Below are 22,376 nucleotides of genomic sequence, written 5' to 3'. Positions count from 1 at the left end.
AAGTTTGATGAAACACAGGATATTTGCATAGTCTCAAATATCCCCTCACGAGATTCTTATTAATTACAAAAAGAAGAAGAAGAAGAAAAATAATTTTATCATGGAGAATCTTGACAGATACCACCTTAGCGAGGATCAGAGTTAACATCACCGATCACTGAGACACATCAAAGTCATCTGTCCCCTGATACCCTGAGAAAGGTACAACATCCCTTTTGGGGTTATTTTTAACGAAAGTGCATAACCTCTCAATTTAATCATGAGGAAACACCACATGAACCCAAACTGAGGAACGTTCTATCAAGTAACTGACAAGAACTTTCTGCAAGTGACAATGTCATAAAATCCAAAGACAGAGGAACTATCACAGACTGGAGGCGTAATGAGCAAATGCAGTATGGAATCCTGGATTGGCTCCTGGGCCAGAAGAAGGGCATTCATGGGAAAACGGATTGAATTTAGATAAGGTCTGTAGTAAATAGTGTTGTATCAATGTAATTTCTTATTTTTGACAATTATGCTATGGGTATGTAAGGTTGATGCAGTAGAAAGCTGGGTGAAGGCTACCCGGGGAATTCTTTGTACTAGTTTTGAAACTTTTTTCTAAGTCTGAAATTATTTCTAAGGAAAAACTAAGAAAAATGGAAGGAAGGAGGGGAGGAAGGAAGAAAGGGGGAGGGAGGGAGGGAAGAAAGAGAGAGAGAGAAAGAGAGAAAAAGAGAGGGAAAGAAAGGAAGGAAGAAAGGAAGAAAGAGAAAGAAAAGAATGTCTTTGGCAAGTCTCTTTCCTTCCCTGAGCCTTAGTTTCCTCATCTGTAGAGTAGGGCACTCACTCCAGCCTGCTTCACAGTGGGGTGAAGATAAAATGAAATAGCGCAAAGCAGCAATGTGTATGTATTGATGCTACAAAGTTATTCTTGCTGTAATGGCAGCTCATGTGTCTCGATGAGATGCTTGAACTGCTACTTCAGGAGGGTTCTACCCTAATGAGAAACATCTGGCTGAAAGTGACTTCCTCCCAGCCATTCGCCGTGACCTTGCCCAAAGAATAATAATGCCAGCTTTGTGGCTGGGTGGCTGTTGTCAAGGAGATGGAGTCGGATAGCACAAACAGCTGGTGGTAGTGATGTCATCTCCAGGCTTGGCAGAAAGAAAGGCCAGGATGAGACAGAGACGGGGCAAAGGGTTTCGTCCATGACCATGAAAATGGGAAAAACAACTTGCAAATAGGCTATCCGTTGTCAATTGATTCTATTTTCAGTTTCCAGGTTCACTAAAGGGTTTAGCACACCATCCAGGAACACAGTCATTTGCTGGACAGGGGAATGTATTCATCGTGAGGAGAGCTCCTCACAGGCTCTTTCTTCTTTATAGTTTCCAATGTATCCAATTAGATAATGCAACCATGTGAGCCCAGCACCGTCTGCCCGTTTTATACATGGGAAAACCAAGAAGGAGCAAGGGGAAGGGACCCCAGTCATGGGAAAACTTGGAGGACTTTCCAGAGTCAGAATCCAGGTGCCCTGACTTCCAGCCCTGCAACCACACTGTCCACACTTGATATACCTCGTGGCCAGTGGCCCAAGAAAGCAGTGGCCCAAGGAGTAGAGTCTGGTGGACACATCACTGCAATACTGTTTTCTGGATGTAGACCTCACCTCTTACTCCTAAATTCCTTAAAAAAAATTTTTTTTAATGTTTTATGTATTTCTGAGAGAGAGAGAGACCGCGTGAGCAGGGGAGGGTCAGAGAGAGAGGGAGACAGAATCTGAAACAGGCTCCAGGCTCTGAAATGGCTGTCAGCACAGAGCCTGATGCGGGGCTCGAACCCATGAACCGCGAGATCATGACCTGAGCCGAAGTTGGGCGCTTAACCGACTGAGCCACCCAGGTACCCCACTCCTAAATTTCAAAGTGGAGAAAAACATGCAGGAAAGATGGGCTGCCGGAAATAATCAGGGCACTGGAATTTAGAGGGACCTGGGCTCCTGTCCCAGCTCTGCAATTGACCAGCAGTGAGACCGGGAGTGAGTTATTTTTAAAGAGGTCTCAGTCTTCTCATCTGTGGGTAAAATGGTGATAAAGGTTGCACCTATTCCAGACGACTCTGCCGTGGGCTGTCAGCGAGGTGGTGTCTGTGATATGCTGGACACAAGGAATCCGTAACAGACGCTCAAAACGTGTAAGTCCTCTTTCTCGTTTCTTTCCTCAAGCGCTTGGCATCTGCTGGATGGAAAGTTAGTTCCTTCATTTGGGAGGTGATGATTAGTAACTCAGCCTCCCTCACGGGGCACAGAATGAACAGAACGGGTGGTGTGGCTGTAGCTTCGAAATAAACACGAAGAGCAGTGAGGTCCTGAGACATCCATGCGGTCCAATCTTTTAGAGATGTAGTAACAACAAGGGCCGGAAGAGTGGTCTGCAAAGGTCACGGAGAGTCAGTGGCGGGACCAGGGCAGGCATCCTGACACCTCCAGCTGCCCTGCTTTCGGATACACCCATCTCTTTGGTTGAACTTAGCGCCGTTCCAGGCATAAAGGCCTGACCCTTCTCTGGGTCGGGGCAGGCTAGCTCCTGCCCACTCTCTCTTTTAAGCTGTTGTTTCAGGGGTCGCTGATTCAGGGGTGGGTGCAGAGGGGGTCAAAGAAGAGGGACAGGGAAAGGACCATGGGTTTTGTAGTCTTCACGGAAGGTAATAAAGGAGTGGGACGAGGGATTTACAGGATTGGGATGATGGATTTCCGGGTTTACCATCGATTGAGCTACTAGAGTATCTCAGATCGTCCTCACAGCCTCGCAACAACCTTGCAGGATAGGTATTAGCCCCTTTCTCCAGATTGATTGGATCATTCATTCAACATCTATTTTAAAACACCTTCGGGGGGGGCAGGCACAGTATTGGGGATATAGCAGCGAACAATTCAGGACACGATATCTGCCCTCGTGGAATTTCCAGTCTAGAACAAAAGGAAGATTTTTTTTAAGTTTGTTATTTTTTTAAACATTTATTTTTGAGAAAGAGATAGAGAGCAAGCAGGGGAGGGGCAGAGAGAGGGAGGGAGACAGAATCCCAAGCAGGTTCTGTGCTGTCAGCGCGCAGCCTCATAGCTGGATACGGGGCTTGAACTCACTAACCCTGAGATCATGACCTGAGCTGAAACTAAGAGTTAGACACTTAACCGACTGAGCCACCCAAGCGCCCCAAAAGGAAGACTTTTTAAAAAAAAAAAAACCCACAGAAATATATAACTGCAAAATGTGATTAAATGCCACAAAAGAAAAATATGGGTTGCTAAGAATACAAGAAAGGGCTTGATTAACGTTAGGAGATTAGAGAAGGCCTCTTTTGGAAAGTACGCTTACACTGAGGCGGGAGGAAACAGAGGCCGAAGGAGGACTTGTACATGATTACAGGCAAAGTCACCATCTACCTACTCATCCATCTTTTCAAGTTATTTTCATCCAGGATTCTTCTGACCGCCTGGAGAGGAAGGCAGCAATAACTGAGATGGGGACAAAAAGGTTGACTTAACTGGCCCAGCTCTGCCAAAATTATCTGTGTTTGGTGCTTGCGCTGTGCATCAGCAAAGGCAGCCAGGGCTGTGGAGAGCCCTGATCTAGTTAGCAGGAGCGTGGCTAAGGCTCCTGTCCACAGACTTACCGTGCAAGACTTTGGGAGATTCATTTCCTCTTTCTGGGCCTCAGTTTACTGATCTCACGTGCGTTTGAGCCCTAAAAGTAATAAAGGATCCCTGGTGAGACATTGGAGGAGTGTTTCAGGCCACTGGCTCAAAAGGACGAGCTTATTTGGTTCAAACTAAGTGTGCAAATTACTGCTTGAGGTGGGATTCCGCAGGAAGGATTCTTCTCACGTGACGCATCCCTGGTTTATCTGAATTTCAGCTCAAGGCGGAAGCCTTTCGGATACACAGACCCCTAAGGTTAGGGGTCATTATTCTACAGAAGCACATAGTGGGTCAGGAACTCTGAGGGTCGGTGACGGGCTGGGTTCCCATCTCCCGCTTAAATTAACGTACCAAGGCCCGGCTTTGCCCTCAATAAACATGGCGCATGCCCCGGCCTCGGCCTGAGTGCCCTCACAAAAAATGGCGGCCTGCCTTTCTTTCCTTAGTCTGGCTGGACACGCGCGCAAGCTCTTGCCCTTAGCCAAGATGGCGCCCGCCGGCGCTTCCCTGCCCTGCCTCCGGGCCCTGCTGTTCGGCTTCGCCGCGCGCGCCTCGATGACCCCGCCTCGTTTCCGTAGGAAGAAGCGCCGGGAAAGATGGCGGCGGCTGCGGTTTGAATTCCAGCGGCGCCGCCAGAGTCCGAACAAGAGCCGGAGTGGAGGGGGCGGGGACCCGGGGAGCCTGCGGGTCGCTGTAGCGGGGGAAACCAGTTGGCGCAGCCGCTACGGACACCGACGCCACCACCTCCTCTGTGTCCATGATGGACTCGGTGTTGGAAGAAGACGTCACCCTCCCCGGGACGCTCAGCGGCTGCAGGTGCGGCCCGGGCTTTGCAGGGGCGCCGTGACGCGGCCGGGGTTCCCGCTGATGGGGGTGCACCCTGATGGGGACTCGGGGTTTGCCCTTGAGGATGTTTGAGGGCTTCGGGACAGGGGCGGTGTGTGGGGTGGGGTCCTGAGGGAGGTGTCTCGAGCACGGAGCAGCTGATTCTGAGTGTGGGGTCGGGCGTGGGGGGCAGGGGTCCTGACCCGCATCACACCTGCCTCAGGTATTTCGAGACAGACTTTGAAGCGGGTGTGAGGGTCAGGTGAGGGGTTTTCTGAAAGAGGGGGACGAGGGGGACCTGTTGGAGTGTACCTTCAGTAGGGGCAGGTTGAGGGACAGCGACCTTGGGCGCACTTGGGGTTCATTCTGATTTGGGGGTTTGCTTGCATTATGGGGAGGTAGTTGGTTTGTCCAGACTTTGCTCACCGGATCACATAGCGGCCTCCACGGCCGAGGCAGTGAAGCGCAGTGGTTAAGAACGTTGGCTGGAGTTGGACAGAATTGGATTTCGATCCGACCCTTGAAACTAACTAGTTGTGTGGCTTTAGTAAAATGATTTAACCTGTTTTCCCGCCTGTAAAATGGGACTAGTAGTAATACCTACCCAACAGAGATGGGAGGAGGATTAGAAGGAAGATGCCTTCCCAGGGCTTGGCACATAATCAGTGCTTAAAAAAATGATCCTGTGTTATCCTTACACCATCATCATCATCATCATCATCACTACAGATTGGGGAATAATGGCTGAGGGTGGCCTCCCAATGGACCTGTCCCGAGAGGCTGTTGGAGCCCACATTGCTGGTGGGGCCTGGTGGCTTTCCTTTTGGTAGGAAGGCCCGACAGAGCCTGAGACTGTTCCAGGGCTGGGGCTGTTTGGTTTTCTGTGTCGCCTGGTGGAGCGTGGGGGAAGGATGTGGAGGGGAGCCCCGACTCAGAATCTGCAGTGTTCATCGAGCCCTGCTAGGGATGGGCTGCTGGTTTTAGTCAACAGACCCTCACTGAAAGGGTGCCCTTGTTACTGAGTGTGCAACCCGGGACAGTTTTAAGAGTGAAATGGGCACAATTAGTATTTGTGCCTAGACAGCAGCCATAAATCGGGCCTGTCCTGGGTCAGCCTGGACGGAGGGTTGCTCCGTGTGAGAACCTGCAATGTATCAGGCGCAGAGCGAGGCCTTGGCAGCTTCTGCCTGATTGGTTCCTGTGCTAGTTCATCAAGTCTCTCTCTCTTCATCTTATGACCACTGTCCCAGTCTGACTTGGGGAAGACCTCTCACCTGGATTGTCGTTGCCACTATGGTTTGAGAGCCTTTTAAAAATGTGAATCTGATGGTCAGTCTGCTGCTTTGTATGTTTACTGCTTCTCTTCGCCACCGAAAAGTCCATTACTTTTCTCAGCTCTTCTTATCTCAGCGCGAGTTCACCCAGACCTTGGTGGGTTTCAGTCCCAATTCTGTGTTTGACAACAGCGCTGTGATCTTGGGCAAGTCACTCACCCTTGGTGAGCCTCCGTTTTCATCATCTGTGAAATGGGTGACCCTGAAAGGGTTTGGGCCAGTGTCTGACACAGAATAGTAACTCAGCGAGGAGCAAATCATCTCCGCGTAAGCCTGGCCCCATTTACCTCACTACCTCCTTTGTCCTTTCTGTCTCTCCCTGTCTCCTCCCCAAACACTTGGCTGCCAACTCTGGACTTGTTCTTTCTTACTGTTGGGCCCGTGAACTCACTCTTCCTGCCGCCAGGGGTGCCTTTCCTGCTCCCCTTTGCCTTAGCAATGCCTCTTATTTTACAGTGAGATTTCAGTGCCACGCCCCCACCCCCACCTGCACCCCCCCATCGCTGACCTCATCCCAGCCCTCATTGGCCTCACTGAGTTTTATTGACTGACCCTGCTCCGTAGAAACATATCGTGAGTCACGTATATAACTTAAACTTTTCCAGCAGCCGCAATGAAAAAGTAAAAGAGGAACAAGTGAAATTAATTTTGACACTAGATTTTATTTAACCCAATATGTCCACGTATTACTAATCTAACTCGCAAACAATAAAAAATTACTAATGGGATATTTTACATTCTTTTTTTATTTTACAAAGTCTTTGAAACCCGGCATGCAGGTTACACTTAGAGCACTTCTTGGTTTGGATTAACTGCATTTCAAGTTGTGCAGCAGGTCCCTGTGGCTGGTGGCCGCGCTGGACGGTGCGGGGGCGACTGTGGCTTGTCTGTCCCGCTGACTAGACTCTGGCCTGTCTGAGAGCCGGGGCTGGGTTTTGTTCATCTCTGTGACTCCACTTCCTCACCTGGTGTCAGGCGCGTAAGTGGAAGGTGGAAGTTTTATCCTCTTTTCACGGTGGGCACACTGAGGCTCAGAGAGGTGACATGGGTGGTCTGGGGTCCCACAAAAAAAGTACATGATCAAGACCATTTAAATCCAGGCTTACTGACTCCGGAGCCTGGCTCTCAGCGTCTGTCCTGCCTTCTGGTTAGTTCTCTGAACCACTTCTGAGGGGACTCTGGGAGGACTTTAGGGAGCTGCTGCCACTTGAACTGGCCCTGAGTGGCAGAAGTGTCCTGAGAGAGAGAGAGGGTCTTCCTTAGACAGTCATGGTGCAAGAGAAAAATCCCTGGAATAGAATCCTCTCTTTTTAGTCTAATCTGAGTACCCTTCTGCTTGGTAATTTCCAAGCCCCAGTTTTAGAGATGAAACCGAAGTCCAGTTTGTGCTCAGACTTCTGTCGAATCAGGTCAGGGTGTGTCATTCTCTCCAAACCTGATCACCTGTGGGTGCCCCAGAGCGCTCCAGTCCTGTGGGAGGCAGGCTCCCATCCCGGGCCCGGGAACCCCGCCCAAGCTACGGCCCTTTATGAAGTCCTGCCCAGGTCGAAGGAAACTGGGCTTTGTGCCTGGGATGACTAGTTTTGAATCCTGCTTCCCCAAGTTACTAGCGGAGTAGCTTTCGCAGTTCACGTAACCCTTCTGAGCCTCAGTTTCCCTTCAGTGGTAATATCTGTTTTTTGGGTGACCATGTGGATGAAGCTAGATTGTGTGCGTTATGTGTCAGACCCACCGGAAGTGCAGTAAATGTTAACTGTTTTTGTTTGACTGGTACGGCATCACACTGTTTCCTGGACAAGAATCCTCAGTGCCCATCACCCTGGATTTGTCCCTTTGTTATTATGCCAAGGGTTCTTCCTCTCTCTAACGGTGAGCTTCCTGAGGCCCGGGCCCAGGCTGGTTCAACTGTGGGCTCCGTCAGTGCGTGGCCGTTAAGCGCGTGCTGTCTGGTTAGGGGCCGACCGAGAGGAAACGCTTTCCTGTAAGTCTGTGCACAGTTGCGCTTCGTCAGGCAAAGAATGTCTTCATGGACTTTTGCAGAAAGAGGTTGAGAAGGAAGAGGGTGGCATGAACTTCTGGTGAAGGTTGGAAGGCTTGATCCAAGTCTGGCCTTGGCTTGTGTCCCCAGTTTGAGGAACATGTTCCCAGTCACCGGTAGAAGGTTGGTCGGGGCAAGGAGCGTGTGTCTTCAGACCCAGAACCATGTGTGACGCATAGGAGATCTGTTGAATGAGTCAGTTGTGTTCAGTCTCTAAAAAGACAAATACCACGTGAACACAGGCTCCATGTTTAGTAGTGAAACGCTCCTTTGTAGTAGCTGTGAAAAAGTGCACACACGGTGTGTCCGCTCGTACGGTCTTTCTGGAACAGTTTGGTATCAAAAATGTGCCCGTGTGTGTTTTTTTAAAAACCACTGTATTGAAATATAGTTTGTATGCTGTAAAGTTCAGCCATTTAAAATACTCCGTTCAGTGATTTTTAGTATATTTACAGAGTTGTGCAGTCATCTCCATAATCTCATTTCAGACAGAATACTTTCATCATCTGAAAAAGAAACCCTGTGTCCGTTAGCAGTCACTCCCGATCTTATCTTGGGCTGTAACAGTAATGCCATAGACTGGCTGATGTATGGACAACAGAATTTATTCCTCCAGTTTCTGAGACTGGAAAGTCCCAGGGTCCAAGTGCCAGCATGGTTGGGTTGCTGGTTGCAGACCGCTGGCTTCTCTCTGTCTCCTCACGTGGTGGAGAGCAGAGAGAGGAAGAGGATCTTCTGGAACCCTTGTGAGGGCACGGATCCCATTCATGGGGTCGCCCCCCCTCCTGCCCTCATCTAGTCTTTTTTTTAAATTTGTTTTTAAATTTATTTCTAGGAGAGAGAGAGAGACAGCGTGAGCAGGGGAGGGTCAGAGAAAGAGGGAGTGACAGACTCTGAAACAGGCTCCAGGCTCTGAGCTGGCAGTCAGCACAGAGCCCGACGCGGGGCTCGAACCCACGAACCTCGAGATCATGACCTAAGCGAAAGTCGGACGCTTAACCGACTAAGCCACCCAGGCGCCCCTGCCCTCATCTAGTCTTAATTATACCTCCCAAAGACCCCCCCTCCTCATACCATCATTTGGGGTGGGGGTAGGCTTTCAATTTGGGGAGGGACACAAACATTTAACTCATAACACTAGCTAATACTCCTCTCAGCCCCAGGCAACCACAGTCTACTTTTTGTCCATCGATTTGCCTATTCTGCACGTTTCATATAAATGGGATCTTACAATATGTGGTCATTTGCGGGGTTCACCCATGTTGTCGCGTGCAATAGGACCGTGTTCCTTTTTATGGCCGAGCCATACTCCATTGTATGCACGGACCACGTTTTGCTCATTCATTCATTGGTTGTTGGTGGTTTCTGCTTTTTTGGCTATTATGAATACTGTTGCTATTAACATTTGTGTGCAAGATTTTGTGTGAGCCTGTGTTGTCATTTCTCTTGGGTATATATCCGGAGGTAGAATTTTTGGGTCATATGTTAACTCTGTGTATGTTTGACATTTTGAGGGACTGCCCAACACTATTCCAAAGTGGCTGTACCTTTTAATACTCCCACTGGCAGTGTATGACGGTTCATATGTCTTCACAACCTTGTCAACATGTGTCATTGTCTGATTTGATGGTGGCCATCCTTGGGGGCGTGACACGGTATCTCATTGTGGTATTCGTTTGCATTTCCCTAATGACTAATGATGCTGGACATCTTTTCTTACGTGTTCTTTAGCCCCTTGTATACAGTTCACCCTTGAACAACACAGGGTTAGGGGTACAATGTCCCACGCAGTGGATAACACACTTGTAACTTTTGATTCCTCCCCAAAATTAACTACTAATGGCCTATTGTTAACTGGAAGTCTTAGTCATAACATATACAGCCGATTGACACACATTTTGTGTATTATATGTATTATATACTGTATTGTTACAGTAAAGTAAGTTAAAGAAAGGAAAATGTTATTAAAACCACGATGAGGAGAAAATACACTTATGATACTTATTCCGTATTTATTGAAAAAAATCCACATTTAGGGGGACCTGTGCAGTGCCTCTCATGTTGTTCAAGGGTCCACTGTGTCTTCAAATCCTTTGGCCATTCAAAATATGTGAATATATTTTGACCCAGAATTTCCACTCCTTTTTACCTTAGAGAAATTCTCGTGCATGTGCACAGGGAGACCTGTACGAGGATATTCATAAAGCATTGTTTGTAAAAGAAACAAGTTGGAAATAAATTGAATTACCATCAGGGGATCCGGTAAATACACATCCTTTCCAAAGTGTGTATCAAAGTGTGACCCATTGGCAGCTCATGAAATTCAATTTAGTAGGTTGTAACCAGAATTAAAAAAACAAAAAAAAAACAAAACCAAAAAAACCCAGAACAGAACAGTACAGAATGGAAAGCACTTCAAGAATTAAGGGTAATAATACTTCCGTCCATGGGTCATGGTCAGTGAAGTTTGAAAAACACGGCTGTGCAACGCTTTGTGGGAGTTAAAAGCATGAAGGTAGATCTATCTTTACAGTCAGGAGAACATCTTCAGGACACATTAAGGAAAGAAAAGATGGTGCAGAGTAAGATATACAGCTTGAGTGCATTTGTTTTGTTCTTAAGCCACAAAATAAAACTATGTCCTTATGTTTGCAAATACATAGAAAAAGGCCTGGAAGGAAACGGGTCTTGCTGGAAACAGTAGTTACCTCTCGGGGGGGACGGGGCTAAGATGGGGGGTGGTTACCTCTTAGGAGGGGGCTGCTTAGGGGATTAGTCCAGAACTTTAGCCTTGTCTGTATTTTTTTTTTCCTTCCACTCCCTTCACCCATATGCCCCTTCCTCCTACCCTTTCTCTGGCAACCACCAGATTGTTCTCTTGTGTTTATGAATCTGTTTCTACTTTTTTGTTTGTTTTGTTTTTTAGAGTCTACATATAAGTGAAATGGTATGGTGTCTGTCTTTCTTTGCCTTACTTCACCTAGCATAATACCCTCTAGGTATTATTTGTTCTTAATACCTTACAGTGCCAAGATCTCATCCTTTTATACGGCTGAGTAATTTTCCATTGTATTTATAGACCTTATCTTCTTTATCCATCTTTTGATGGGCGCTTGGGCTGCTGCCGTATCTTGGCTATTGTAAACAATTCTGCAGTAAACATGGGGTGCATCTTTTCAAATTAGTGTTTTCATTTTCTTTGGGTACATGCCCAGTAATGGAATTACTGGATCATAAAGCAATTCTAGCTTTAATTTAAATTTTTTTTTTTAATGTTTATTTTTGAGAGAGGGAGAGGAGACAGAGCCGGAGTGGGGGAGGGGCAGAGAGCAAGGGAGACACAGAATCCCAAACAGGGCCAGGCTCTGAGCTGTCAGCACCACGCCCAACTCAGGGCTCAAACTCACCAACCGTGAGATCATGACCTGAGCTGAAGCCTGACACTTAACCGACTGAGCCACCCAGGCGCCCCCTCTAGTTTTAATTGTTTGAGGAGCCTCCATACTGCTTTTCACGGTGTCCGTACCGGTTTGCGTTCCCACCAGCGGTGCATGAGGGTTCCTATTCCTCCACATCCTCGCCAACTCTTACTGCTTTTCTCTTTGATTGTAGCCATTCTGACGGGTGGGAGGTGATACCACACTGCGGTTTTGATTTGCACCTCCCCCCACGGTGAGTGACGAGGAGCATCTTTTCGTGGGCCTGTTGGCCATCTGGGTGTCTTCTTTTGTCTGTATTTTCTGTATTTATATATTTCTTCTCTAATTAAGGATACATAGCACAGGGAGAAGTGAGTTGTTAAGAGACAGACAGAGGTGCACCTGGTGTAATTATTTTCTGAATGTCATGCCCGGTTCTATTCTCAGCTCTCCCAGCACTTTATCCATGAGACGCTTAGCCCTCTAGGCCTCGTTGGGTCTTGCGGTGTGAATGGATGGTGGCCGCTGCCGCTTACGGCACAGAAAGGGACTGACTGTGCCTCTTGGGTGGTGGTAGAGCCGGATGGGAGGGTGAGGTGCTGAAGCAGGGGAGAGCGTCTCTTCATTTGCTCAACGGAGAGCCCATGAAAAGCAGCCCTGGTGACCGTGCCCTGTGCCCATCACCGGAAATCCTCTGCCTGCGTTCATTTGGAACGCGCCATGTCCCCCTTGAGGAAGGCGTAAGGGGCGCCAGGGCGGTGTCGGGGTTAAGAGCACGGGCTTTGAAATCAGGCCAGCTTGGGTCTCTCAGCTGACTGACTTTTCTGAGTTTCTGTTTTCCTCATTTGAAAAAGTGGCAGCACTTAAAACTGCTACTTGCTGGGGCGCCTGGGTGGCTTAGTCGGTTAAGCGTCCGACTTTCGCTTGGGTCATGATCTCGCGGTTCGTGGGTTCGAGCCCCGCGTCGGGCTCTGTGCTGACTGCCAGCTCGGAGCCTGGAGCCTCTTTCAGTCTGTGACTCCCTCTCTCTCTGTCTCTCCCCTGCTCACGCTGTCTCTCTCTCTCTCTCCTAAAAATAAAATAAAACATGAAAAAAAACCCAACAACTGCTACTTGCTGTAGAAGGGCCACGTGAGGCTTCAGCAGGAGGCTGCCCGTCCCAAGGGGGTGCTCGTTTGCTGTGGGTACCCCTGCAAGTGGGTTACCTGGCACGTGAGGAGGCCGGCACTGACTGGGTGCCATGTTCACGTGGGAGCCTTGGGCGGCCCGGGCACAGGTTAGCGGTGACCCGAACACTAAGAATTCTGGATTTTGGTCTCTGCTTTACTTGTGATTTTGAGCAAAGAGGTTCCTTCCCCGTTCTGCGCCTTCGTCTCCGCCATCCATACCATGATAAGATTGTACCTAAGCCCTCTGCTTTCGCTTGCATACTTTTGGTTTCAACCTTCAGCCTAAGGCTAAGCATGCACGGTCCGAGGGGGGAGAGGGGGCTACTTAAAGCTGGAGGGTGGCTGGAACCGATGGGATATTGCAGATGACAGAGATTCAGAGCATTTTGGAAATGGGTAGGTAAAACCCAAGTGGAAAGTTGGCAGGAACCAGTTGGCAGGAACTTCTGCATTAAATAGCAGTTTCTTTTAATAATTGGGGTGTCAAATGTCATTTTTCAGACTTCATTGTTTGCCTCTTGGAAACATGTCTGAGACCAAATTCTTTGGTTTTGCCGTCCATGTAGTTTTCAACTGTGGTTGATCTTGGCTTGAGTAATTGATGGACCTTTTCAGCCAATGGTAGTAAGCTAGTGGCTGTGGTGGAGAGAGTCCCAGATTAGAATGTAGAGACCAGACGTAGGCTAAACTTGAGCAGTAAGCTGGTATATGAGTTAGGGCCTCTGGGCCCCCATCTGCAAAAGAGGTGGTGGTTGAACTTGATTTTAACTTTTGATATTCAATTTAGAGAATGGAGTGTGTCCTTCTACTGATGCTTATTAGAGGAAATGGAGAATTACAGAAAATTAGAAAGGAGGAACGTATCTCCCATTTTCCTACATATGAGGATTTTTAACATTTTCCTTTGTCTTTTTGTGAATGTTTAGGCCACCTAATTTCCAAGAAGGATTTGAGGTGACTCTAGTGTTTAATTTTTCATAGTTGAAGGCATAGTCCACTGAAATTTTTTTCAGTTATCTTTACAGCAGACGCATACTATGTAATCATTCTTGTGCTGTTGGAATTTTGTGATCTCCAGTTTTTTGCTTGGTTCTGACCACAAAGATCTGTTCCCGACTCCAGAATTTGGTGATCAGGCAGAATTGTCTGGGGAACAGAATGGATTTGGATTTAGAAACACTGAGAGAACAGACTGCTGGAAGGCAAGCTGTGTCCATCAGCTCCTAGTTGATAGCTTGGGACAGGGAGGCATTATTGGGGGTGAGACAGAAAAGGCCTCGGTTCTCGACTCGGTTGGTGTGTGACTCTGGCCAGGCCGCTGAAATGATCTATGCCATAGTGCCCACCCTCTGAAAATGCCTGGGCTCTCAGGACGTGGGCCACTCTCAGATGGTAAATCTTTTGTAAGTTACAAAGCACTGTCTGTTTCATGGTGACAGAAGTATTTTGCTCCCATTTAAGGAGTGCCCACAATATGCCAGGTACCTTGCTGAGCACTTTGTGTCTTGTTTGATTGCTGATTACTTACAACGTAGCTGCTGTTCTTCTTTTAGGGCGGACGGAAGTGAGGCTTGGAGAGGTGTATGACAGCTTCAGATAGAATCCACGGTAGTGTCTTTTGTGTCCGTCCACACCTCCTGTTATGGTTTAGTCTTCTGTCCGTATCTTCAGATCCTCACTTAACCTATATTTATAATTCAACCAGTAAAATTTCTTGGATCAGTGAATTTTGCATTTCTTGGATCAGTGACATTCTTAAAGCAACTGGATCGGTGCCTACATCTTGGAAGCTTATTTTTGGTTGTGAAAAGCATATTAACAATGATGATAATAGTAATGACAAAACCAGTAGGTAACCGCTTATCGAGTGCTATGGGCTGAGTGTTATAAAGAGTAACTCATTTAACGTTTACAGGTGAAAAGTGGTGTCCCCGTATAACATACACAGTGAGACTCAGAAACATCAGTTTATGGTTGGCAAAGTGCCTCTGCCCCGAGCACATAAATGGTACACACAACACTTGATACACGAATGAATGAATGAATGAATGAATGAATGAATGACCGCCCTTACTGAAGGTCACTCAGCTGTTAAGTGTTAGAGCCCCAAAGCCTGAGTTCTTAACCTCTGCATTTCATGGCTCCCAGGTCGCTCAGCTGAGTGTCCCCTTGGCTGTGGCCTGATGAGTGTCACGTGCAGTGCAGGCAGCCCTGCCAGTCTGTTCAGACACTAACTCGTCTCTTCCTGCACATGTTCTCTCCTAGTGGCCTTGTTCCCAATTTACCAGATGACGTGGATGGCATCAACCCCATTGCTGGTTTGGAAAATGGTGGTGAGTATACAAAGCCGGGCATTCTCTTGAGTAAGAACAAGGGAAGTAGACACTAGACTGTGAGGGCCTTGTGGCCTTGAGCCTGGGACCAGGCTTTGTTGTCTCTGGGGCCCAGGGCCTCCCCCGGCATGGCGAGGCACTCCCCGTACGTGCTCTGTATTTTGTATACACACTGAGTTGCTGCTCACCTCCTCTCTTAAACACTGGCCTGGAGGAATTGATGACCTTTAGGCCATATTTCATGAGTTTTATTTCTTGCCACCAGACTTGTAGAGATTCGGCCAGCTTTTGCCAAACTGAGCGCCGGCACAGAGGCCGGCTGTGGAAGTGGTGACCTGGCCAGGCGCGCAGGGGTGGCTGCTCTCTGCCACCGAGTGGCCGCAGGCCCTGAGCACTGTCGTTGGAGCTTCCGCGTGCCCGGGCCTCCCTGGCAGGCTGCTGGGTGCCGCTGCTGGTCAAGGCCCCACATTCCTTCGGCAGCCTGCCCTTTGGAGACAAATAGTTGGTTAGACCACAGGAGACGGTGCCGAGGAGCTAAGCAGTCTATCGTGTGCCCGCCAGGCTGGCAGGAGCCGTTCTGCTGGGCAGCTTGGCCTTTGCTAAGCATTCTTTGTAATTTTTGTTTCTGAAGGAAGCGAATGCTATGATAAGTGCGAATAAGTTGCCTTTTTAAAATATCTTAAGAGATATTTTGACTTGTGTGTGTTTTTCTTTTCTTCTCTTTTCCAAAGTGATGAGACGTGCAGAAGGGAGAAGTTTTTAGAAGAGACAGTATCCGTGTCATGAGGTTTATTTCTGGAGAATACTTACAGGCCATGCTCAGGTTTTCCTTCAGAAGCTGCTAACTTCTAGCTTAAACACAAAATCCAGTAACTTCTATTCTTCCTGCGTACAGGGAGGCAGAAGTGGAAAATTGCTAGGCCTGCTCCTTGCTTCAGTCCATAGTGTGTGTACATTGCTTTGTGCCAAGCCCTGGGCTGAGCACCAGGATCCACCCTTGAATGTGGGTACAGTCAAGCCTAGGAGAGACAATTCAACAAAGAAGTGTCATGATAAATCATATGATTAAAAAAAAAGGTGCTGTGAGGGAGGAGGAAGGGGAGAGGTGCCCTGGTGAGGAGGAGGTGGTGAGGGGGTAAGGGAGAGATGTGCCCTGGTGAGGAGGAGGTGGTAAAGGGGTGTGAAGGGGAGAGGTGCCCTGGTGAGGAGGAGGTCGGGGAGGGGGTGAGGGGGAGAGGTGCCCTGGTGAGGAGGAGGTGGGGCAGGGGGTGAGGGGGAGAGGTGCCCTGGTGAGGAGGAGGTGGTCAGGCAAGAGTTTGTTAAGACATTGACATTGGAGCTGAGACTTGACGGATGAGCAGGACCTAGACAGGGATGCAGGCCTAGGTGGCAGAGGATGGCATGTCTGAGAGCCAGGGATACAGAGCCGTGTGCCCTTGTCTCGTACCCAGGGTTCTTTATGGTGCGCCCCTGCCCACCTCTGAGCCTCCTTTGTGCTTGTTGGTTTCAGAACGCCATGCCTGCCCCTGGGCCTTTGCCTGTGAAGTGTCTTCTTCCTTTTGCCCTCATCTGCCTGCTGCCTCTTTAAGACTCAGCTCGAAGCTCGCCACCGGCTTTGGCTCCCCCCAGGTTCACTTTGGTGTTCTTCCCCCTCTGGAACTTCCATGTTTCACTTACTGCATTCATTCCTGTTGGTTGGTGACTTTAAAACCCTCCAGAATCAGACCTTGTCTCCCCCGCCTAGCGTCCTGTGCTGAGCCACCGTGATCTCAGGCCTGGGCTGGTGCTTCCGCTTGTCTCCCTCTAAGCACCTTTCAGTCTGGTCTCAGCGAGGTGGCCAGAGGGAACCTGCTGAAACCCCAGTCCAGCCAGACACAGCCTGGAGCCCTCTGGTGGCTCCCAGTCACCTGCAAGCCAAGCCACAGCCTGCCCCCCAGCGCCTCGCTTACCTCCTCTTCTGCGGTCCCTTTGTTTAGTGTCTTCCTGTCCCTGCGACTGTTCTCACATCCGCCGGGCACCCTCCCACCTCAGGCCTCTCCCTTTGCCCTCTCTTGAGGTCTGCCCGGAGGGCACCTTCTCCGCGGGACCTTCCTGACCTAGCCACCTTACTTAAAATTGCAGTCCTGACCCACCCTGGATATTTCCAGTCCTTCGCCACTGAATTTTTCTCTGTAGCATTTATCCCTTTTAACGTACTATGTAATTGGCCTGTTATTTTGTTCATTGCCTGTCTTCTCTCTTGAGACTGTCAGCTCCGTTTGTTTTGCTTCCTGATGTAGCCACATCTAGAGTGGTGCCTAGCAGGGAGGAGGCTCTTAACGCGTTATTTGTTGGAAGAATGAATTCATTCATTTACTCAGTGCACATTTCACCCGACACCTTAAAAGCACCAGACACTTTCTGCAGCATGGGACCAGTTTGTCTACATCTCTGTCTTGCCCACTAGATCGAGGGCCGTTAGGCACAGGAGCGGTGTCTCTCTCACCAGTTTCCCTGGCACTAGCATGGCGATGGCGCGGAGTAGGTGTGCGGTGGAGGTCTGTTGGAATAGAGGAGCTGTGAAAAGCTCTGGGCAGTGGCCAGGTCTGTAATCACTCTGAAGCAAGGATGGGCAGTTTTCAGCCTGTTGCCTACTTTTGAAAATAAACTTTTATTGGAGCACAGCTTCCTTACTCATGGACTGTCTGTGGTCGTGGTTGTGGTCCACAGCAGAGCTGACTAGTTATGACGGGTTTTAGACTTTGTTTATGGCCTACAGAGCCTAAAATATTTATTGTCTGGCATTTGAAGAAAAAAATTGCCAGCCCTGGGCAGTTAGACACGCTCTAATTGCTGACATGGGAACGTGGACTCCCATTCAGTGAAACAACTCCATGACGATGACTAAGGAAGCACCTACCGGGCAGTTTGCATTGGTGACATGCCCAGTGCATTTTGTGGGTTCGTCTACACTGGGGCTACACTGGGGCTCCTTGAAGTAATTTGTAAATATTTGAAATATAATGGCTTAGAGCTTTCCCTGGATTCAAGTCAGTAAATCAGACAGAAAGTGCCAGCAGAATGTACTGGGGAAACTTCGTGTTTTTGTTTCTTCTTTTCTGGGCTCTATTCCCTAATAGGGATGCTGGGCAATTTGCATACCATGCCGTTTTCCTGTGTCTGTTTTACCTTTTTATAGTGCTCCCAAGTGCGTCCGAAGAAACAGTGTCTCCCACCAGAGCACGGAACATGAAGGACTTTGAAAATGTAAGTGGAGATACCAGATCGTCATCCCTAACAAATCACGCTTGCTGCCGCTGTCCAGGCAGGCCCGGGCAGGAGCTGTGTTTCTTGCGAGGCGTCGAGGCTGGATCATGCCAGAGTTACGGGCAATGTGGCATCTCGGGGGCATCTCTGTGCGGCTGTCCCTAGGCAGCCGGCCTTCTTGTCCCCGGGCCAGATGCGGGTTCTGACAGGATCAGCAGTTTCCAGCTTTGGGGGGTTTGATGTCTTTCCGGTGTCTTGCACGTCGGGATATTCCCATACTGCCAGCGGAGAGGAGCTAATCTCTGCCACGGGCCTCTCCGAAACGTAAGGCGTGTTGCTGATGGTCCGCACTTAATCCCTGCCATAACTCTTTGAGGCATTTTGTATTGTTCCCATTTTATAGATAAATCGTAAGCCTAGGAGAGACTCGTTTACAGTCACGGAGCTGGGATTTGAATCCAGGTTTTTAAGGATTCCAAAACCATTATTCTTGCCGCCGCTTTGTGCTGCCTCCTTGCGTCTTGTAGGCTTCGTCTTTGTTGCCGTTGAACAGAGCGCGAGCAGCCTGCGTCCCGGGCTGTGTGCGGGTGTCTGAGGACGGCTTACGTGGTGATGGATCTGGCTTCCGTGCATAGCGTCTTCCCGCATCGTGTCTTCCATTTGTTAGCAGAGGGGGCTTGTTGTCAAGGAACAGGAAAATAAGGTTATTTTCCCAATTCCAATTCTCCTTAACAAGTTACCTGTTCAGTGCTCTCATTTATCATGGGAAGAATTAGACCCTTCTTCATTTGCAGCCAAATGAAATCCATACTATGCAAGACACAGGGGATATTTATCAGGGGGAAGATGGAGGACAGAGAGAAGGACGTTCCACAATTACGTCTCTCTCTCCCCGGTTGTCTTTACAGAACAGAGCGGTACTGTCTCTGGATTTAATTTAGAATACTCATTACTGCTAATAGTTATCTGCAAACCACCAGTGACCAATTGAAGAAATGACTTGTCAGATCTCTAATGGAAACAAGTAATTTCTGAGCTTTGAGTTGTTCTCATTTCAACTGTACAACTCGATCTATGCTGTGGGGTCTGGGGCCTCAATCAAATGAGATTTGATTATTCCACATCGTGTATAATTAAAACGTGCTCTGCTATTAAATGGCTGTTTCTGTTTTATCCTCCGAGTAAGAATAGCCACTGTTTATTGAGCTCTCGCTCTGAGCTGGGCACTTTAAAGATTCAGCTCTTCATATGCGTTACTTTAATACAAAAGTATATCCGCAAGACACAGAGTTATTTAATTTTTGAAGGACACGGCTTTGAATTTTATTCCTAGATGGAAAAGCTTAACAGAATCTTAGAATTTTCCTTTCACATGTTACTGTCTGCCTTTTGAACTGGGAGGAATCTTCAAATTGAATCCAACCGTAGGAGAAACTGAGGCGCAGGGATGTGACACGGCAGACCGTGGCCTCTGGACCCAGGCTGCCTGTGGGTTCACTGCTGTTCTCTCTGTACTCTGTGCTTAGAAGGGGCGTGTTGACAGTTTTTCTGCATCTTCAGGCTGCTGGCTGCTGGGGGGTGTTAAGTGAGTGGATGTGCGTGCGGCACCTCTCTGCCCAGCGCAGCGCTTTCTCCTCCTCAGTGCTGTTATACTCATTATTAGTTTTCCACTCTGCCGTGTGATCCGAGCTTCCCTTCCCCAGATGGGTTCTGGATGACCTAAACACTGTTGTTCATGAAGGCGAGAGGGAGTCTTCTGTGCCGTTATGTTTCAGGATTTATGTTTTTTCTTTATGACTGTGGTCCTCCGGCTGCTGTCAGGTTTTTATGGCATTAATATTTTTTATTGTAGCATTTTCAAGAGCAAATTCTGCTGTTGAAATGGAAATGACCACAGTGTTCTCAGTGTCTCCCTTTCAAGTCTTTATGAGTCACCGAAATGTTTCATTTGGCCTGAGCTACTGAGTGCATGATCTCTGTGTAGAGGTGGACTGAACTTTCTGTGGGATGCTGATAGGAAATGCTTTTGGCATCGAATGCTAATTTCAAAGTCAGCATGCATATTAAGGAGGGGCTGGAATACTTTTGATTTACAGGGAAATTTATAATTCCTCTTATGCTAGTCTCAGATGCTGGGTAACCAAATATCAGGGTCTATTATCTAAGGTGTAGCAAGACATCAGCTTTTCTCTGGTTTGCTCAGAGTTCATCCATTCATCGATCAGTGTTTTCAAATAGATGCTCTGGGCCAGGCTGTGGTCCGAGGCTCGGGAGTCTGCAGTAGATTAAGACCAGGTAGGTTTCCCTGTCATGAGACTCCCGGGCTGGCTGGGGAGATGGATGGGAAAATAGTGCAGTGACAGAGGGAAGTACGGAGCGCTGTGGGGCACAGAGGAGGGCTCTGAACCTGGCTTGGGGGATTCAGGGAAGCCTCCCCGGAGGAAGTGTTCCTCAAGCCAGGTCATCGGAGACGAGAAGGGATTAGCCAAGGTGGGAGGACTGGGATCCCAGGCACAGGGACTCACCTGGGCAAGCGCAGCGAGAGGTGTGCTGGGCGCAAGGAGTTTAGGGGATTGTAAGCGCCCTTTGGCCGGAAGGAGGCTGTGTCAGGGGGTCCTGAGGGAAGTGAGGCCACTGAAGAAGGCAGGGGTCGGGGTCTCGTATGCCACACTGCTTTGGTTGACCTTTGTCTTGAAGATGAGGGGTGGCCCGTGGTGGATGCTCATCTGGGAGGGAAAAGACCAGAGTTGTGCTCTTATAAGGCCCCTGGGCCGGAGGCCTGGCGACAGGCTGTCACTGAAAGGCGGCTCCGTGAGGTGGTGCTGGAGCTACGGGGATGTGGTCGGGAGAGGTCGAGAAGTGAGGCCGAGACTCAGATCTGGGGGAGGTCATCCGTCCCTTCCTTTGACATGCGGACACTCCGTGGCCCGGAGAGGGCTCCGACTTTTCCAGGCCAGGAACCAGGCCTTCCACACAGGCGGTCTTTCATGCTGTCCTCTGCTGTCCCCTATGTGTGAAAGCCACTTGGTCTGTTGTCTATACCCGCATCAGCTGAGGTGGTAATCGCCTGTGGGGCAGGCCTTAGGGGGAGGAGCTGGCAAGTCCGCCTGTCTTACTGGTCCTTTCTAGGTGACAGCGTAGTGGGGGCTTCCGGACCCTGACCCCAGGAAGCCTGGCAGAGGCAGCATTTTGTGAAGGACTGTGCTGCGTAGTGTGACCTATTCTGGAGACAAAGTCAATCAATTTCTCTCTCTCTCTCAACATTTTTTGGGTGAGTGGAGGAGGCCCAGAACCTGGACCAGTATATCCAGTCCAGGTAACCATCTTTGTCTGTATACAGAAGAGTTTAATTCTGTCTTTTTCTGTGACCTTCCGGACAGAGCATGGCATGGGTGGCATTATTTAATGACTAGTAGCTATAACAACTTGTATTAAAAGGGAGGGCTTGAAGCAAAACTTACATTGTCTCTTAGTGTGGGACATCCAGGTCATTTCGAATTTTTCACTGTCACAAAGCTTTGATGAGTCTCCTCGTGCATATGGCATTTTGTAGTTATGCAATTGTGTCCTTAAAGCAAATTCTGCCGCTCTGGTCTCTACCCGCCCGCCCCGGCGTGCTGGCGTTCTGCACCCAGGCCCACATCCCTTTGTGTTGAACCTTCTGGGTCTCGGCCGAGGCAGGTGGGTAGTGTTTTCGTGTGCTGCGGCCAGGAGGCGTGCGCCTCCGGATTTGCTCTGCAGGCTCTCTGTGGTGACTGACTTCTTACCGGAGAAGAGCCCCCCTCATCCTCCACCCCTGCCCGGTGTGCTGCCCTGAAGCCTCGCAGGCACGCTGCTGTACACATACGACACGGACTTGAGAATGGTCTGGCCCTGCCACTAACTGACCTGTGACTTGGTTAGGTCGCTTCCAGAAGCTCATCTGTAGAGCGGGGCCAGTGGCGTCTTGGAGTCAGAGTGGCCCCAGGGTTTTCTGCGTGACGGTGTGCAAAGCTGGTCCTGGGGGGCCTGGCACGTGGAGGCTGCGGGGTCCGCGCTCATCTGAACACTGTTTGTCACGCCAGCTCCCTGGGCGCCAGCAACATGCACTTTCTCCCCACCTGTCTGTGCTGTTGCTTTGAGCTTGGAATGAAACCCCTCACTTCTTGCCGTGGTCCGTGAGGCCCTGCCCTGCGGAGCGGGGTGCTCCCATGTTGCTGAGGTCAGCACTGCCGCTCTCCCTCACAGCTGTGCCCCGGGCACACTGCCCGCTCTCACTAACCACAGGGCCTTCTCCGTGCTCCTCCCCCTGCCTCGAATCCCTCCCCCCTCCCCCACTGAATGGCGG

General features: G+C 49.3%; 1 protein-coding gene across 3 annotated transcripts in view; it reads left to right on the top strand.

The window, feature by feature from the left end:
- The first annotated feature begins 4,364 nt into the window (after positions 1 to 4,364).
- CDK5RAP2 (CDK5 regulatory subunit associated protein 2) overlaps positions 4,365 to 22,376 on the top strand; it is a 166,169-nt gene continuing 148,157 nt past the window's right edge. The window contains exons 1-3 of one of the 3 annotated variants that reach the window (XM_077769941.1): positions 4,365 to 4,501; positions 14,736 to 14,803; positions 17,982 to 18,049. In XM_077769941.1, coding sequence (XP_077626067.1) covers positions 4,443 to 4,501; positions 14,736 to 14,803; positions 17,982 to 18,049 — 195 coding nt within the window. In that variant the 5' untranslated portion in view covers positions 4,365 to 4,442. Of the gene's footprint in view, positions 4,502 to 14,735; positions 14,804 to 17,981; positions 18,050 to 22,376 lie in introns of those variants that run through there. The other 2 variants (XM_077769943.1, XM_077769942.1) reach the window with 2 other exon arrangements.

This window comes from Crocuta crocuta, unplaced genomic scaffold, assembly GCF_008692635.1.
Source record: "Crocuta crocuta isolate KB4526 unplaced genomic scaffold, BGI_CrCroc_1.0 scaffold95, whole genome shotgun sequence".
In the NCBI taxonomy this organism is placed as follows: domain Eukaryota; kingdom Metazoa; phylum Chordata; class Mammalia; order Carnivora; family Hyaenidae; genus Crocuta; species Crocuta crocuta.
The sequence above is the reverse complement of the archived record's forward strand: the minus strand, read 5'-3'. Positions and strand labels throughout refer to the sequence as shown.